The 19,710-nt window shown below is 34.9% G+C and overlaps 1 protein-coding gene across 1 annotated transcript in view; it reads right to left on the bottom strand.

Moving 5' to 3' along the window:
• SUZ12 (SUZ12 polycomb repressive complex 2 subunit) overlaps positions 1-19,710 on the bottom strand; it is a 45,544-nt gene that overhangs the window by 7,520 nt on the left and 18,314 nt on the right. Inside the window, exons 6-13 of the mRNA XM_029926991.1 lie at positions 19,137-19,186; positions 14,009-14,094; positions 12,588-12,819; positions 11,591-11,684; positions 5,422-5,527; positions 2,019-2,196; positions 417-508; positions 67-210 (exon numbers count right to left, since the gene is read on the bottom strand). Of these exons, the coding sequence (XP_029782851.1) occupies positions 67-210; positions 417-508; positions 2,019-2,196; positions 5,422-5,527; positions 11,591-11,684; positions 12,588-12,819; positions 14,009-14,094; positions 19,137-19,186 (982 nt within the window). The remainder of the gene's footprint in view (positions 1-66; positions 211-416; positions 509-2,018; positions 2,197-5,421; positions 5,528-11,590; positions 11,685-12,587; positions 12,820-14,008; positions 14,095-19,136; positions 19,187-19,710) is intronic.

The following is a 19,710-nucleotide window of genomic DNA, read 5'->3' as shown; positions in this document are numbered from 1 at the left end:
TCTCTGCCCCTCGCTTGCTCACCCTCTCTCTTGAAAATAAACAAATATTAAAAAAAAGTTACTTACAACATAATTGAAGATAAATCTGCTATGGCAGAGTTTAAGATGCTTGAGTAAACTATAAAGTTTACGGCAATTCAGAGTACACCATGGGCAATGTAGGTCATCTCTTGCTTCAGTTTGTTGTCTTGTATTGTTGTTATAAAGGAACTTTAACAAAAAACAAAAAACAGCAAATCTCCAACTTAAACATCTCAAGATATTTTGTTTCAACATTCCCTTAAAAATAGTTAAAACAATTTAAAAAGAAAATCAAATTAGACATTCTTTTCATTTAAATAGGTCAAAATAATTCAGATGACATATAAAACAAAGGCATTTCATGATTACTTAAAAAAGAAGGGCCAGATGTTTACCTGATAAAATATTCTTAATTTTTGTCGATTTTCGTTTGAAGTATCCTTTTCTTTTCTTGTTTGTAGGTCTGTATTCAATGATTCTTTAACAGCTGAAAATACATACTTTTATATTTAATGCAAATACCTGCTTATAAAAGGTGAAATAATCTCTCTTGTGAAAATAACTAAACATTAAAGGTCTCAAAGCATTTTACTTATAGTACTTAAGACACTTTTTGTTCTCATCCTAATGTGATGATTACAGGAACAATCTCCTTAACCAGCACCCTTAATCAGGGATGGTCTTTACTGGCAGGAGCTATTTTTTTCCTTTTGAAAGGAAATTATTTATATTCTAAACTATTAAAAAAGTAACCCCAAATAATTTTATGTAGTCACTACAATATTTTAAGCATTTTGAGGTCAGAGTGTGGTTCTGATTGGTCTTTGTATTTTCAATGCACAGCAGTGAGCTGACTTCTAAGTGTTAGTTTAACAAAAACTAAATTAAAAATGACTACTAATTTCATTCCAAGTCCAAAAGAGAATGGCTATCAATAATTTTGGTATATTTCTACAGACTTAAAATGTTTCTATTTTCCCTTACATAACTAACCATTTCATATGTACAATTTTATATGAAACTTTTCTTCTCAGTCTCTTTGAAATTCTTTACCTAGTAGACTGGCCACAGAGCATTTTGAGAAGTACCCAGACCACAATTTACTTGGGAAATCTTTGCCCTGACACAGGCCACTTCTTACATCTCTTGGACTCTTACAGTAACTTGCACACCATGAATGGACGTGAGTGGTCAATGTCAAAGACAACTATCTTACACCTTCTGTCTTTAAAAAGACTTAGATAAAAACACATAGATGCTCTCAACCAAGGACAGTGTTCCTACCAGGAAGGTACAGGATGACAGAACACTGCACCTGGGCCTTACTTAACTCAGCAGAGTTAAATCCATTTAGAAATGTGTTTCCTCTAAAAACTGACTGCAAAATTTAACCTGGTAAAAATCAAGTTATGATGATCCAAACCTAGAACTAAGAAAACACTCTGAAATACTGAATTCAGTTCTATAGCATATACAAACCTTTACATGAATTGTAAAAAGCATATAGTTCCAAAACCCTTAACATTGCTGCAGTTCCAAAATCCAAAAAGGTAGAAAAACTTTTTTTCTAATGAGCTTGAGAGAAATTTATTTAGTGGAAAAACTCGTCCTAAATGGACATGAGGCCACTTCTAGACCTCATTTGGAGGTGTTCTATAACACACGGTGTTTAAATACTATATATTCCATCAGGCTTTTAACACGAAAAACAGCAGCAACTTAATTCCCAGACCTAACTGGCACAAAACGTAAAGAACTGCTGAGATTTCCAAAAGAATAACTATTAGAGCAAAAGGCACACAAATTAATCTGAAGCCAAGTCCTAACTCTACAAAGCATTATTATAGTAATATTTAAAAGCTTATTTATTTTTGGTAATCTGTACATCAAACTTGGGACTCGAATTCACGACCCCAAGATCAAGAGTTGCATGCTCTTCTGACTGAACCAGGCAGGCACCTGTGCAAAGCATTATTTTGACGGCCGTGTTTTCTTACCTATGGTCTGAGTAGGTTTAACTGAACCAGGCTTGTTTTCTTGATGAAGACTCTCTGAATTTCTAGTGGCAAGAGGCTTGGCAATAGGAGCTGTAGATTTATCATTGGTCTCTCCTGTCCAACGAAGAGTGAACTGCAATGTAGGTCCCTGAGAAAATGTTTCAAATGGAGGCAGCCTCTAAAAGAGAAAACATAGAAGAGTGAAGATTCCATATAATGAAAGAAATTATAGGTGGGGAAAAAGGCTCCTAATATTAATTATGATAAATTAATGTGGATTTGAAATCCTAAAATGCCTGCAGAGATGGCAAGGCAGGTCAGGCAAACACATGGCACTGTACAGACATAGTGCTGGAGCACTCAGGTTGTGCGAAAGCAACAGCCACTTAACAGAACGGATGAACTGTTGCCATGTGCAAACACAAGCCCAGCACCATCAGATTTTCAGATTTTTTCAAATGTCAGAAATCCAAATTCGCATGGGAAATCTTACTATTCTTACATGTTGGTAATCAATGGAAAATGGCTTTAAAGACAACCAAAAAACTGTAGTAAACAAAGCCTGCCCATTTGCAACCTCTGCCAGATGACTAACTACTTTCTTTTTGTAAACTGAACAATTATGGCAATTTGGAATTTTCCTGGCTTCTTCAGCTTCAATGACGGCCACCCTTGCTTCTCCTGTTTAGGTTCTGGGACCCTGAACTACCTTAGCCTTACTCCTCAACTTCAAATTACTTATAAAATGACTCTTCTGGTCTCCATTAATTCCTAGCTAACATTTAGCCATCTGCCCTAGTCTCTCACCTATCCTCAAGGATTTACCTATTAGGCTGATGATCCCAAACTGAGTTTCCACTCTTTATGCTACAGGTCTAAGCCCATGGATCTCCAACTGCCTCTGAAACATTACAGCTTGGATGCCATCAAGGTCACCTTGAACCAAAAATATGTTTACATGTGAATCTATTTTCTTTCTTTCACAGGCATAATTATTTTTGTTCCCAGCATTATCATTCTACTAGTGACCCTAAGCTAAAGACTTCAGAATTACATTTGACCCCTAGTTTTCTTTTGTTTCTCTTATATAATCACCAAGTACAGACCCTTATTACCTTTTACTACAGTAAACTGCTCTCCTGCTTCTATTTTTTACCTCTCAATTTATATAGAGACCATCTAATCTTCTGAAAGACTGCTTTCATGTTATTCCATAGAAACCTTCAGTGGGCTCCTGTGTATTTTATTGCCATACCGGCCTAAACTCCTATATCTTTATTACAAATAATCCTCTTTAAAACTGTAATTTTAGACAGAAATGAAGTAAATGTGCTTTTATAAAATAGTTTTGAAACAGAAAGTCCCTATCAAGGTATTTATCTTATAAATATGCTTACAATGCATAATGATACACATACCAGTATATTTACCACAACATTCGTGAAAATGTAAAAAACAATAACTGAATTACCTATTAAAATAGCATTGGTTTAGTAAATTATGGGACATTTGTTTAAAAGAATACCACAAAAAGTTAGAACCAAATCTAAACGTTCTGATTTTAGAAGGATGCCCATTTCATATTGCTTCAGTTTCTTGGGAAAAACCATCAACTCATATATATGATTTTTATTTCCTTGTAAGAACTTAAACTTGAAACAAGAAATTTTAAACATAATGAACACCTGCATAAAATTCAAACACTGTAGATAAGCATAAAAAATAAAAATTAAAGCTCCTATAACCTAGAGGTAACCACTATTAATTTTAGAAAAAGTAGGAATATGTATATTAAGTAAAAATTAAATACCATGGAAATCTTATCAAAGTATTGCTCTTTTTAATGTCTACCTTTTTAGATTTAAGGTACTTCCAATTTCTCACTATTTAAAAATTCTGCCAGGACCTGCTACCTACAACTTATGAGTTAACCAGTTACTACACCTTGTGACAAAATTAAGGAATTGGACTTAATTGCTAATGCCTACATACACAATTTAAAAATGTCATCCATATTGCCAGTCTGCCCTCCAGTAAGGGTGTTTCCAGCTTAGTCTTACATTAAAGCATTATTTGAGAATGTGTGTCCTCACACCTCCAACAAGAAACTGTCAATCTTTTTAATTGTCAAACCAATAGTTAAAATAAGATCTCTGATTTTGTTTACATGTCTCTGAATGCTAATAAGGTAAAATAGATCGTTTTAAAAGCTTGCTATCCATCTATATTTGCTACCCTAAGATATGTCTGATTGTCCTTTACCCATTTTTCTAATTAGATAGCTTTTTTTTCTTGTTGACTTATAAAATTACATATTCTTAATGCTAGCTTTTTGTAGATTACATTTTCCCCAGCCTATCATTTGCTTTTAACTTTAGATTTTTGCAGTATTAGAAATGATCAGCTTTAATTAGTTATTTAATGCTTTCTAGCTTTTGCATCCTACATATAATGGCTTTCTGCATACTAAGTATATTTTTTTGCCTACATTTTTTTCTGCAGTAATGTAGTCTTAATTTTTACATTTCATTTATGAGACTTCTGGAATTTATTTGGTCTAAGTGTATTTCCAGATGGCTAGAGACCAGTTCTGTCACAATTAATGAACAGTCCATCTTTCCCACACAGATCTAACTCCAAATGTACAGGAAACTTTTAAAACTATGCTTTAGTGACTGGCTCACCTAATCCTGTTTATTATACCATAAAAATTTTTTTTCCTTTCTGTGTTCTACTATTAAGTAAATGTTCTCAGAAAATTTCCACTATTTTCCTTAGTATTATTATACGGTGTTCTATGTTAACTTGAGACTAATTTTCAGGCTTGAAAACATCCTGGGATTTTGCTCATGATGGCACACTGACCTAACATTTAGAAACAAATTACATTATTATTTTGTTGAGTTTGCCTACCCAAGAAATGTTACTTTTTCTTTTAAGTCTCTTAGAAAAGTTATTTAAAGTATGATTCATCTAACTTCTTGATAAATTTATTACTGGTCATCATATGTTGCCTGCTGTTACTATGAATGGGATTTAAAATAGTTAACATTTATTGAGCACTTATTTTATGCCAGGCACGGTGGTAAGCATATTTCATTATTTCATTTAATCCATCAATTCTATGCCTCATTTTACAGATGAGAAAATGGAGACACAAAAGATTAAATAATTTGCCAGAATGCCACACAGCTCGGAATGGAGATTTGAACCAGGCCGTCTGGCTCCAGGGACAGTACCTTCCATTAAATACTCTAACTAGGTAATTTTTACGTATGTATTTTAAAGTATAAAAACAAAGGACTCTTTACTTCCAACATGAATTTGCATTTGGGAAAGAAAACATTGATAAAAAATGGGAGTTCATAACTATAACGTGCTCCACCTTCTAAATATGCCATACCTTCCCATCAAGAATAGTCTCCCATGTTGCTCTTTTCTTGCTTATTGGACATTCTTCCATTTCCTGCATGGCTACTTCATACTCCCCATCTAAAAGCTGTAAGCGCCTGTTAGACAAACACATACACTTTAAAGTAACCTGTGTATTACTGTAAGTACACAAATCTGCATCTTTATATTTATACTAAAAAGCATTTATTCAATTTGTAAACTAGCTGACATATCCAACAAGCTTTTGAAATATTCCTACTCTCCACTCCTGACAAAAGCACTTTTAATGATTTGCACTAATAACTACTGCTACTAGAGAATTATTTCACTATTGTATCTACTCAGATATAAATTTAAACATTTAAAGTATAATATACCTAAAGTCTCAAAACTTGGTAAATTATAAACATTAAGTATAAAGCAGGAGTGTAGGCTTTATACTTTTAAAAAATGGGATAACAAGAGTGTTACAATACTTGCCTTAGGGAACCACTAAGAACTATGCCTCTGTTATTTCTAACTATTGAAAATATATTTCAAACTAGAATTCTTCACTTTCATTCATGACCAGTAAATTTGATAATTATGACTCTGGTAACTGTAAGATCCTGGGGGCACCTGGCACATATAGGTGCTCAATAAACATTTCATGAATGGATGAAATACCAGTTGAATCAGATAATTAATGCCCATATTCACAGTATAGTTTTAACGTGTGTGTCCATATATGTGTGTGTATGTATGGTTTATATTATATTTTTCCATACCTTTAATCACTGGTAACACTACTACCCTAAACACCATTCTTCAACCCAGGCTCAATAATTAATTGTATGTAGCAAGAATCTGGCTTCTATTCCTCAGTCTTGGGAAAACTCTGTTAGGTGATAACAGCTAACATTTATTGAGTGCTTACTATGTGCCAGGCACTATTTTAAAGACTTCAGGTTTCAACCTTCCCAACTCCACAAAGTAGATTACTCTGCTTTTCAGAAGAGGAAACTGAGGCACAGAAAGAATAAGTAGCTTGCCTTAAGATGACACAGTAAGTAGCCAGAGCTAGCAACTGAATCTGGATAGTGTGTCTCTAAGTCTGGTCTTAACACCAAATGATTCTGAGACTTAACATTTTTGTCTTTATGCTGTGTTCCTTCTATTTATTCTTTGACAGTACATCAGCAAAGCTTTTCAACTCAGTATTTTAAAAAAAATTTTTATTTGAATAGGTAATGCATTCATATACTTCTAAACTGAAAAGAAGCTTCTCTCATGTGTTTACATAGCTACATAATATCCTATTTTACAGTTGCACATTTGATAGCTACAATCCAATTTACTCTCCTACCTGTAATGCATGAGGAGGCCCTTTTTTCCCACAGCCTCATCAACAGTGCTTTATCAGTTTTTTGATCTCTGCCAAACTGGTAAGTGAAAAAATGACATCTCAGTGTATTTTTATATTCAGATGTCTTATCTTTTAAATGTTTAAGAACCACATATATATTTTTTGTCAACATTTTTATCCTTTGCTCATTCTTCTATTGTGCTGTGGTATTTTTTATGAATATGACATTATATTAACGAAATGAGACATCAACCTATAGTATGAGTTGAAATTAATTTCCTCTTGTCATTTTTGACTTAGCCTGTGCCTTCCTTGTTTTCAGAGTAAGTTTTTAATTTTGCTCAGTATCTCGTACTTTTTCTATATGGCTTGTGAATTGTAGTCATTCTTTAAGGAGACTAACTTCTCTGAGATTATCAAAAGAATTTTTTCTACATCTAATTCCTCACATCTTGGTTTGTAAAGTACTTTTCCTCCATTAAAAGAGATCAAGACTTTTTGAAGAACTGGCCAATTCCAGAGCATAAGCAGAGAGGGAGAATGTAAGCCTGAAATACCTTACTATTCAGAAAATAAGGAAAAACAAACAAAAAATAAAGTAAAAAAGACATAGGACCCAGTTTGGAGGGGCTCCTCCTGACTAAATTTGGGACAATTTGGACATTAAAATGAATGACAACATGCGTAGATTAAAACAGACTGAATAAAAATATAATTTGTTACTGATTAAGAAAACATACTGATTAAAAAATAAATTGAGGGGAAGAATGCTCTTCTTTCTATTTCATTAAAAAATGCCAATAAACATGAAAGAAATAATAGAATGTTAACATTTGGCAACTGCCATAAGAATAATTTTTTCAGGCACGCCTGGGTGGCTCAGTTGGTTGAGCATCTAACTCTTCATGTCAGCTCAGGTCATGATACTAGAGTTGTAGGATCAAATCCTGCCATCGGGCTCCACACTGAGCACCGAGCCTGCCTGGGATTCTCTCTCTCTCTCTCTGCCCTCTCCCCAACTCGTGCTCTCTCTCTCTCTAAAATAAATAAAATGAAAAAAAATTTAAGAGTAGTTTTTTAAGCAAGAATCATTGATGGATGCTAAACTACTGGGTAAACGATTGTTGGGGAGAAAATAGATATTTACCCAGTTTCACATATTACCACAGAGATTATGTATTTTCTAAAAATTTTTTAATGTATATGTACTTTTGAGATACACACACACACACACACACGTAGGGGAGGGGCAGAGAGAGAGGGGGACACAGAATCCGAAGCAGGCCCCAGGCTCTGTGCTGACAGCACAATGTGGGGCTTGAAACATGAGATCATGACCTGAGCCAAAGTCAGACACTTAACTGACTGAGCCACCCAGGTGCCCTGAGATTACCTCTTGTTAATTAAAGGAAAAGGTACTGTTACAATAAATACTATGAACACCACCTTAATAACCAAGTGACCAAACCTAATTTTACCTGTGCCTGTGATACACACAAAGAACACATCACCATTCAATGTTCCTGCCCAAAATGTTTAACCTGAATCTAATTGTAAGGACGTATCACAAAAGTCCAAACTGAGAGACATTTCGCAAAATTATAAGCCTGTACTTTTAAAAAAGTATCACAAATGAACAACAACAAGAAGAGAAAGTACACAGGCTCATAAACACAGAAAGCAATCTAGAGGTTGCCAGAGGTGTGTGTGTGAACCAAACAGGTGAAAGCAGGGCTGCTGGGTGGATTAGCCAGTTAAGCGTCCAACTCTTGATTTCAGCTCAGGTCAAGATCTCATCGTTCGTGAGATTGAGCCCCACATTGGGCTCTGTGCTGAGCCTGCCTGGGATTCTCTCTCTGTTTCTCTGCCCTTCCTCCACTCGTGCAAATGAGTATTCTCTCTCAAAATAAATAAACTTAAAAAAAAAAGTAAAATAGAGTAGGAGGTACAAACTTCCAGTTATAAAATAAGTCACAGGGATGAGAAGTGCAACATAGGGAGCATAGTCAGTAAAATCGTAATAACCTTCTATGGTGACAGATGGTGACTACACTTATCTTAAACCCCACAATATGTACGCAATTGTCAAATTACTATGTTGGAATTACTAGAACCCCAGAAAGTAGTATCATGTGTCAACTATACTTCAATGTACAAAAATGTAGTACCAATTATAATTAACAATACAAGATGTGGCAAAAGGCAGAAATAGAAAAAAGAAAGGGTTGGAGAACTATCCCAAATTGAAGGAGACTGAATAGATATGGCATTAGCAACTAACAATACAGATCACTACTCATGACTGGGGTGGGGCAGGAGAGGGGGATAGCTACAGGGGGCCATTATTGTGGTCAACTGGGGATAGTATTAAAGTTCCTGAGTCTGACAGATGTATTGTGGTTATGAAGAGAACTGTGCTTGTTTCCAGGAGATACATACATATTTTAGGAGTGAGGAATAGAGTGTCACAGTCTAACTTTCAAATGGTTAAACACAAGAATAAAATACACCTTCACAAAGCAAATGTAAAATGTTAATAACTGATGTTAACAGTAAAGAGTACTGTGGTATTAACTATATGTATTGTTCAACTTTTTCAGTTTAGAAATTTTCATAATGGGGCACCTGTCTGACTCAGTTGGGTACAGCATGCAAACGCTTGATCTTGAGGTCATGAGTTCAAGCCCCACATGGGGTGTAGACGTTACTTAAAAATAAAATCATATAAAAAATTTTTTCTTTTTCAAAATAAGAGGGGGGGAAACTCTCCTGTGTTGTTTTTAACATTTTATTAATTTTTGAGAGACAGAGAAACAGTGTGATCAGGGGAGGGTCAGAGAGAGAGAGGGAGACACAGAATCCGAAGTGGGCTCCAGGCTCCGAGCTGTCAGCACAGAGCCTGATGCAGGCGGGGCTTGAACCCACAAACCGTGAGATCATGACCTGAGCCAAAGTCGGACACTTAACCGACTGAGCCACCCAGGTGCCCCTCTCCTTTGTTTTCTTCTTGGTACTTTTATTTATTAAACAGAAAGCAGTATTTCAGGGGTGTCTCAGTCAGTTAAGCACCCGCTCTGGCTCAGGCCATGATCTTCTAGTTTGTGAATTCGAGCCCCGCATCAGGCTCTGCTGTCAGTGCAGAGCTCGCTTCTGATTTCCTGTCTCCCCTTCACTGCCCTTCACTTGCTCATGCTCTCTCTCTCTCTCTCAAAAATAAACATTAAAAAAAAGGCAGTACTTCATAAGTACAAGGAATATGTTAATATATATGTAAGGCAGAAAGAATTTAAAAAAGAACACAACATACATCCCCCATGCTGCCCAAAATAGAACACTGACCCATGTTGACAAAGCCCACTGTGCCACATCCTACCCATTTTTCTCCCACAGACATAACTACTATATTTGTTTCTGCTGTTTTCCATTTAAATCTCTTAACTCAGAGGGGCGCCTGGTTGGCTCAGTGGGTAAACGTCGAACTTTGGCTCAGGTTGTGATCTCACAGTTTGGGAGTTCCAGCCCCACATTGGGCTCTTTGCTGTCAGCGAAGCGCTGTCTCCCTCTCTCTGCCCCTCCCTTACGCTCTCTTTCAAAAATAAACATTAAAAATAAAATAAATCTTTAACTCAGACTTTCTAAAGACACTATATTGGTTTAATATTAAGTGATATATTCTAATAGTAATGTTAAGTGATTTATTCTAAGACAATACAGTATCCAGAACTTACAGCATTTTTCCTAACCATCTTTACTTTTACTTTAAAGTCCTCGTAACTGTCTTTACCTGGTAGCTAACAAGTGATTACATAAAGCAACAATCTAGTACATTTTACAGAGTAGAAGGATGTACTAGCTGCTGTCCTTGCTCTTTCTCTGAAACCTAGTCAGACTAATAGTGAACTGTGTGAACTACGAGCAAGAAGCTTGAAACAAGAACTCATGGCACGTTACAGGTTCCACTCTCCAACGGGGTCAAAAAAGAATGCTGCCGGAGCGCCTGGGTGGCTCAGTCCGTTAAGTGTCCGACTTGGGCTCAGGTCCTGATCTCCCACTCTGGAAGTTCAAGCCTCGCACTGGGCTCTCTGCAGACAACTCCAAGCCAGGACTCTGCTTCAGATTCTGTGTCTCCTTCTCCTCTGCCCAGCCCCTACTCGTGCTCTGTCTCTCTCTCTCTCAAAAATAAAATAAAAACATTAAAAAGGAAAAAAAACCCCGCTGCCTTTGCTTCCTAGATCTTTTCCTGGCACTAAGATGCTTCACTCCCCAATGAAAACCGCAGAGATGCCGACCCAGGTCGCCTTTGCTGCTTCCCTGTGCCAAATGCACAGAGCGCTACAGGATGACCACAGATTTCTTCCTTATCTTTAGACTAATACACAGAATAAAGATTTGCACAGGGCCCACTTAATTCACATCTCTGTTCAAATATTACTATCTCCTAGAGGGTTTCTTTGTAAAACAACCACTTAACACTCATCACTAAGTGACAATAGTTGACAGAATTTGGGGGCAGTGATGTCTGTTTTCTCCACCAGAAGTTAAGCTCTATGAAAGGAGGGATTTTTTTTTGACTTTTCACTACCTAGAGCAGTGTCTGATACAGAGGAGACACTCAGAAAATACATGCCTAATACACAATCTTAACTGAGCCATTCAAATAACAACTCATCTGTTTACTGCTTTCTGTGTGACAAAGAGAAAAATTCAGTACTTACAAATTTTTCATTTTTAAGAATAAAGAGAAATATGGTAAAGAAATATCACACTATATTATGCTTGAGGATAAAAACATTTCTAGAACATTATGGGAACCTCACTTGTCTATCAACATTACCTGTTTTTATCAAATACTGTCATTTGTGCAACAAATGTCTTTTCCCCATCTTCACGATTTCGTTTTCTTCTAGCTGGAAGTTCTTCATTGACATCTGAATTTCACAAACATTTCTCATGAATCACATATTCAAAGAAAAACATATTTATGATATATGGTCCCTTAACCCAAATTAGGTATAAATTATGATTAAGTTGTGATACAATATCCAGATTTACACTCTTCAATTTTATGTTTTACCATATGTGTATGTCCTTACTAGGCAAGGAGAAAAAAAATCCTCATTTATGGTTACTTTTTAAGAACTTCAAAGGATACTTCAAGACTCTAAGGTTATTTCTCCCAAGGTGCTTCTCCACTAAACTTCACATGTACTTCTATTAAACCACTTATCATTTTGCTACAATTATTTATATCTCCGTATTCTAGGTCAGCTGTTGTGAGCTTTTGGAAGACAGGACTGGATGTTTTAATGATCTTTGTATCCCCAGCACCTATATTTTGGCTGAATGATTACCTCAAAGGTGGATTCAGAACTGCTGGGAAGACAGAGGAGTAGATATGTGATAAGCAAATACGGTAAAATCTTAATTACAGAAACTAAGTAGTGGGTAGATAGATGTTCACTACATAAACTCTTCCAAACGTGTATGCATGAAATTTTTCGCAATAAAATGCTATTCGTGGGGGGGGGAGTTCATTGTTTGCTGAGAGGACGATTTGAAATACCAGTCTTCTCTATCCACTGTTTAATATAATTATTTTTTACTACATGAAATATGTTTCATCATGTAACACTGAGAACTTTGCAGATTAAATACCTAGTACAGCACAATAGCCAACAGTTTAATATCCAGGGCAAATCTACCATAGATTAATCATCTCATCAGACTGTAAAAGATTTGCAAATAAAGACCATGCCTTTAGAATGAATGCAATTTACTTCTAGTTTTTCCTTAGAAAAGCAAAGTTTAAAATAATTAGAATAAAAAATTACCAATATTTTCATTGGTTTCTCCATTAATCATTCCATTAAATTCTCTTCTTCCCGGACGAGTCACTCTAAACAGCAATGAGTAAGACTTCACCATATGGCTGTTACTAGGTTCAAATTCATTACTGGAAACTGCAAGGGACGGGAAATTTCCAGGTTTTGTTTGATTGAGATCAGGATTCAAAGGCACCTGCTTTTTACCTGTAGGAACTTGCCTTATTGGACAACTTACATCCTGCAAAGGCAAAGATTATGAAATTATACTTATTTATTCATATGCAATTATAGATTATAATAAAACTTCTAAACACAGATATAGAAATCATCATTACCAAATGGCATGTTGAAATTCTAACCATAGTTCTGAAAATTGTGATGAAGCCACAAAATGATTTGGAATAACCATATACCAAATTGTAACACAACTGAGGATCTCTTCAATCTAATGTAATAAAAATAATGATATGATACATCCAATATTTAGCTGGTGGTCATCTGAAATACTTTTACCTTAAAAATATTTAAGTCTGCCCCACTCCCCCAGGCCCTACACTCCAAAGATAGCTAATCTTCCAAGGAAAATGTTTACACCTATTATTTCATTTAAAACACAAAAATGACACTATAGTTATATTCCCTTTTTTTTCCTGAATAATAATGTGTCTTGAAGAATTTTCACATCACTGCTGTACCAGGATTGCATGGAAGTGGGGAGTGATATTTCTTAACTTTGACATTTTGAATGTATACTTACACCATTTTCTCCTATCACCTTAGTCCACTCCGTATCAGGGCCCTGTATTGCCCTACTATGATTTTGGAAGAACATCAGCAACAGGAACCTCTCTACAGGTCATTCCTACTCTTAAAATACCTCAGGTCTTGAAGATATGAAAATTGTAACTGTTGGCTTTAGTGGGTTGCCAAGGTAATTTAACTATCATTACATGTGTTTATATGATGAAATGATTTCATCTTCTGAATAAAAATTTGTAGCAATATATTAACAGGTTAATGGCTGATGATACGGGCAACACAGTTTCTTTGCCTGAGAGTAGTGTTACAAGAGGTAAAACTCTCTCAGCCCTTATATTTAAATTTTAATTTCAATTGGCATAAATAGCTAAAAAATAAGGTAAGACACTGAAGTCATAGGGAAGCAACTGAATTTATGTCCTAAAATGCTAAAAGATAGGTTCTTTCCTTCAGTGTCAAACTCCTATAAGAGAAAGTTTCACGCACATATCTATACCCGGTCCAGAAAAAACATGAAAAGTCTACAAGGTTGGCAAAAGAGATTATCAGTTTTATAATTCAGCATCAACACATTTAAAAGCTTTCAAGATTTAAAAAGCACAATATATATGCATGAACATATTTAAAAAATATTCCACATAATCTACCAGTATCATTTTATATGTTACCTTTCTTTTTTTGTGGCAAACTTTCACAAGCAGGACTTCCAGGGTAACAGAATTTTGTTCATTTTCTGAGTTTTGTGATGGCTTATCTAAACAGAAAATCAGTACTTTAAAATGTATTTTTTAAAATATAAATATCATACTTATTTTCCTAAGTAGTCTGGGAATTTCCAACAAAAATGCTTCCTATAATGAATACTTCTCAGAAGATTACTCATTTTTCCCCATGAAATCATTTTCAAACTCTTTCAAAGCCTTTATAACCATTTAAATAAACCTTTCACAATACAATTATAATTACCTTCCTACAATACTGTGATTTTCTTTTGATTCAAATAAGATGCTCAATTATCTTAAAACTAAAAAAAGTTACTTATTTGGCTATAATGAAAAATAAGTTTATTTGGCTATAAAGATGTAACATTTATGACAATAAAAGAATATAAAAACTGCTAATCAAAAATATTTTTGACAGATGTAGTTAAAGCTTTTTGGCAGAAAATACAAATGAAATATTCAGGAGAGACAGCCACATACAAAATAAACATTAAAAGATTTTTTCCTTCTCCAAAAATCTATTATAAAAATTACTTAGTTTAAGATACACTTAAATTGAATTATTATGTATGTTTCATTTTGAATATACAGCGATGTAAAACCAAAAAGTTCTTTGATTTGACCGGGACTTATGACCAGACGGATTAAAATAATAAATTTCTAAAATACAGTATAAAAGTTATCTAGGGGAGGAGGAAAGGGGCATGGAGGAGGGCAATTGTGGAGATGGGCAGTGGGTGTTTTACGAAAATCAACTTGACAATAAACTATAAAAATTTTTTTTTAATTTAAAAAATTTTTTAAAGTTATCTAAACAACTATAGTATCATTTCATAAGAAAAATAGCTAGTTCTTTATTTTTTTCCCCAGAATTTCTCTAAAGCCTAAACAGGATAGCAAAAATTAGGATATTATTTACTACTTGGGTCTAAAAGCTTAAGGATTTTAATTTAAATAATAGTCTATATTCTCTGTATCAATTAACTAACAAAAACTCCTGCAAATTGCAGTTCTAGAACACTTTTCTAAAACTTGTCTTTAATCCCAAAGACATTATTAATAGTTTAATTTTTTACCATTAAGTTTCAATAACATATATAACTACCATAATAGATGAATCCACAAAACTTTTATAAAAAAAATTGTTCTAAGATTTTGGACAACTCTTTTTTTCTACCTTAAAACATTCTTGTGTAGGGTGTGTGCATAAAATGTTTGAATTCATATCTTTGAAAGTTGTATCCAGGATAAAAAAAAACACTTTAATACAGCCAAAAAAAAATCCAGTGTTTAAAATGCAGTAACAAAAATACTCTCCAAACAATACTAACCATGAAAATAGTACCCTAATAATCTTTGTACATTCATTCTAAGCAGTTTCAAGTAGTAATAGCTAAACAAAAGTCTTCATTTAAAAAGAAAAGGAAAAATAATCAGATTTTAGGGATCCTGATGTTGGTTTTCTATCTTGGTTTCTTAAAAATACTATTTCTTTAAAAAAAAAAAAAAACTACTACAAAAAGAGCTTGATTAGGGGCACGTGGGTGGCTCAGTCAGTTAAGCCTCCAACTTCGGCTCAGGTCAGATCTCACGTTCGTGGGTTCGAGCCCCGCGTCAGACTCTGTGCTGACAGCTAGCTCAGAGCCTGGAGCCTGCTTCCGGTTCTGTGTCTCCTCTCTCTCTGACCCTCCCCCTCTCATCCTCTGTCTCTCGCTGTATCAAAAATAAATAAAGCATTAAAAAAAAAAAGAGCTTGATTAAACAGGAGATGCAATATAGCTGCGTCTTCCTAACTTGTACTAATTTTGAAAGTTATAATGGGAACTTGTTTTCTGGAAACAAAAGTATCAACACAGTTTACTTGCTCATTTACATCAGTAACATCAAGAAAAAATTAAGTGAATTTGAGCAATTTTGAATTTACGTATTTTTGTCATGTAGACAAGAAAAAAGTTTAATCACACTACTCTGATTTTAACTAAGTAAAATTAATTCAACTTAAATATTAATCAAGTAACATTAATGAGTAAATATTCAATTAATATCCATCACGAGCTTCAGTTATGAATGACTCACCTATGTTTTCTGTATATGTCCCTGGGAACAAAGAGCTAATGAACCTATAAAATTCAAACTGTAAGCTTCTGAAGCATTATAATTCATGTACTATACTTTATTATTACTTTTTTTTTAGAGAATATAAGCAAGGGAGGGGGGAGAGGGAGAGAAAGAATCTTTTTTTTTTTAATTTTTAAACATGTTTTATTTTTGAGAGAGAGAGCGAGCGTGCATGAACAGGGGAGGATCAGAGAGAGAAGGAGGCACAGAATCTGAAGACAGGCTCCAGACTGAATTGTAGGCACAGAGCCTAACACAGGTCTTGAACCCAAAAACTGCGAGATCATGATCTGAGCTGAAGCTGGGCGCTCAACCGACTAAGCCACCCAGGCGCCCCAGGAGAGAAAGAGTCTTAAGCAGTCTCCATGCTCAGTGCGGAGCCCCATGTGGGGCTCAATCCCACAACCCTTGGATCATAACTTGAGCCAGTATCAAGAGTGGAATGCTCAACCAGCTGAGCTACTGAAGCGCCCCAGAGGACTTTAAAAGTACCACAGAAAACCACGTATAATGAAGGAGTAGAAAAAAGGGACTCTACAAGATGATTATAAGATTATATTTAGGAAATTATAAGATTATATTTAGGATTATAAGATTATATTTAGGAAAAAACACAAAAATGCTTACATTTACAGTTTACATTTAACGTTTATTTATTTTTGAGAGAGAGAGACAGAGTGTGAGTGGGGGAAAGTCAGAGAGGGAGACACAGAATCCAAAGCAGGCTCCAGGCTCTGAGATGTCAGCAGAGAGCCTGACCTGGGGCTCGAACCCACAAACTATGATATCATGACCTGAGCTGAAGTTGGCCACTTAACCAACTGAGCCCCCCAGGTGCCCCCCCCAGAAGTTTATTTTTAAAGATGACAATAGTGACAGTGCTACAGTCACAATTTGAAGATCAGACATTGTGTGGCCATCTCTAGACAGAACAATGAAAAAATAAACCCGAGCTGAAGTCGGCTGCTTAATTGACTGAGCCACCCAGGAACCCCCAGTTTACTTATATATATATATATATATATATATATATATATATATATATATATATATATAAAAAGGATCAGATCTAAGGCAAAACCAAAATTAAGGTTATAGTAGTTGCTGATACAGATATGACCAGATTTCAAACTTCTTACATAAAAAAAAAGGGGTTTGAAACTGTTCTATTATTATTAAACATTATTTCTAATTAAATACCAAGAATTACCAATATGCCATGTTTCTTATAAAAATTTTATTCCATTACATCATTAAAGATGGATAAGCCTAGTAACTTTACCTAGTATACTTGAACTTCTTTTAATAAAGTGACATTTAAGACTATATACTTTTCTTTGCAAAATATATAACATATTGATATATTCCATTGGTAGCAGGGGTTGTGTTGTTTTATTACTGTATTTTTCAAAAATTTTAATATGGGGTGGCTCAGTTGGTTGAGCGTCTGACTTTAGCTCAGGTCATGATCTCACAATTCATGAGTTCAAGCCCCACATGGGTCTGTCTGCTGTCAGTGCTCAGCCTGCTTTGGATCCTCTGTCATGCTCTCTCTCTGCTTCTCCCTCACTCACAAGCAGGCTCTCTCTCTCAAAAATAATTTAAAAAAATAAAATAGAAAATAAAAATTAGGATGCAATAACATCAACTAAAAAATGTTTACGTGGAAAGGGAGAGTCTTCATCTATTTCAGATTCTAAGACAATTAATTTAAAGTTCAAAAAACATTAGAAGAAACAGCAAAATCTAAGAAACTTAATTGTATGAAAAGATTTTCCCATTATTTTCTAGTTATGATCTCTGGAAAGATGATGGGTCTGAGATGGGTAAGACAATATTATACAGCTTTTTTTATAGCAATAGTTAGTGCCATAAAAAGTCAGTTTACAGTTAAGAGCTGGAATTTCACCTATTTCAGTAATAACCCAGATACAGCTAACATTCACCTTCAAGAATGATCACACACAGTAGTAAATAATTTTAAAAACCTCAAAATCTACCTAAAACTTAAATCAACAGCAAGAAAGTAGTAAGGAAACCAAGCTATGAACAAGATTTTATGTATAATGTCCACCTAAAAAAGCATTTAAGCCAGTTTCTTCAAATTTATTCCTCAGACAACCAATTTCAGAATTATCTTGGTGCTTTATTAAAATGCAGACTCCTCAGCTATGCCAAACTTTGGCATACCTAAGCTATATCCTACTAGATCTGAGTCTTTGTAGGTCCAGGTATACATATTTTAAACAAACTGTTAAAACATTTCTACATACACTAAAAGTTAAGTACCACTACTTAAAAAAAATTTTTTTAAATGTTTGTTTATTTTTGAGAGAGACACAGAGTACAAGCAGGGAGAGGCAGAGAGAGCAGAAGACACAGGATCTGAAGCAGGCTCCAGGCTCTGAGCTGTCAGCACAGAGCTCGACACGGGACTCAAACCCACAAACCGCAAGATCATAACCTGAGTCAAAGCTGCATGCTCAACAGACTGAGCCCAGGTGCCCCAAGAACCAAACTTTTAAAGTTTAAAGAGTTACAAGTTACATCTTCTACATCCCATCACTGACCACATAAATCAATAACTGAAATTGTTGGAGAAATCAACTAAAGAGAAACTGAATTATCAGAATTGACATCTTTTCCAATAAATATAATTTTATGAATTTTTGTTAATGTTTATTTATGTTTGGAGGGTGGGGGGCAGAAAAAGAGGGAGACACAGAATCTGAAATAGGCTTCTGGCTCCAAACTGTCAGCACAGAGCCCAAGGCGGGGCTCAAACCCATGAACTGTGACATAATGACCTGAGCCCAACTTGGATACTTAACCAACTGAACCACCCAGGCGCCCCTAATTTTATAAATGTATACACACATGCAATATTATTTCTTTTTTACATTCACAAAGGCATTTTGTTGATACAATGCCAATATATTTACTTTAAGGTACGTACCGTTTTTGTGGAAGAAACCAGTAAATGTAAGCTGTAGATGAGCTGACAAGCTAAAAAAAAAAATATAAAAACAAAAAAATTTATCACTTTAATGCTCTATAATAAAAATAGCCTAAACTTTAAAAATTAAGGTTGAAATCAAAGTTACTTCAGCTAATCTATAAATAATGTTTGAGTTTCTCATCCTAACTCTATGCAAGCCCACAACTTCGCACATGTCTATACACATAAAACAACAAAAAAAAATAAAGTATACAAAAATGCCAAAGGGAGCAAAAATAATATAAAAACTGGGAGGGTAATAAAACATGGAAGACCCTTAAATACTGAGAACAAACAGGATTGCTGGAAGAGTTGTGGCGGGGGGAATGGGCTAAATGGGTAGGTGGCATTAAGAAATCTACTCCTGAAATTACTGTTGCACTATATGCTAACTTGGATGTAAATTTAAGAATTATTTTTTTAAAAATACCAAAGGAATAAGGCAGGAAAAAAAACAGACAAGCAAATACTTTACTGTGCTTTAGTACCAACTACCTATAAAATGGGAACACGTTTCCCTTACCACCCCTCA

The sequence above is a fragment of the Suricata suricatta genome, chromosome 17, assembly GCF_006229205.1.
Source record: "Suricata suricatta isolate VVHF042 chromosome 17, meerkat_22Aug2017_6uvM2_HiC, whole genome shotgun sequence".
NCBI lineage: Eukaryota > Metazoa > Chordata > Mammalia > Carnivora > Herpestidae > Suricata > Suricata suricatta.
This window is presented reverse-complemented; position numbering and strand designations above follow the sequence as displayed.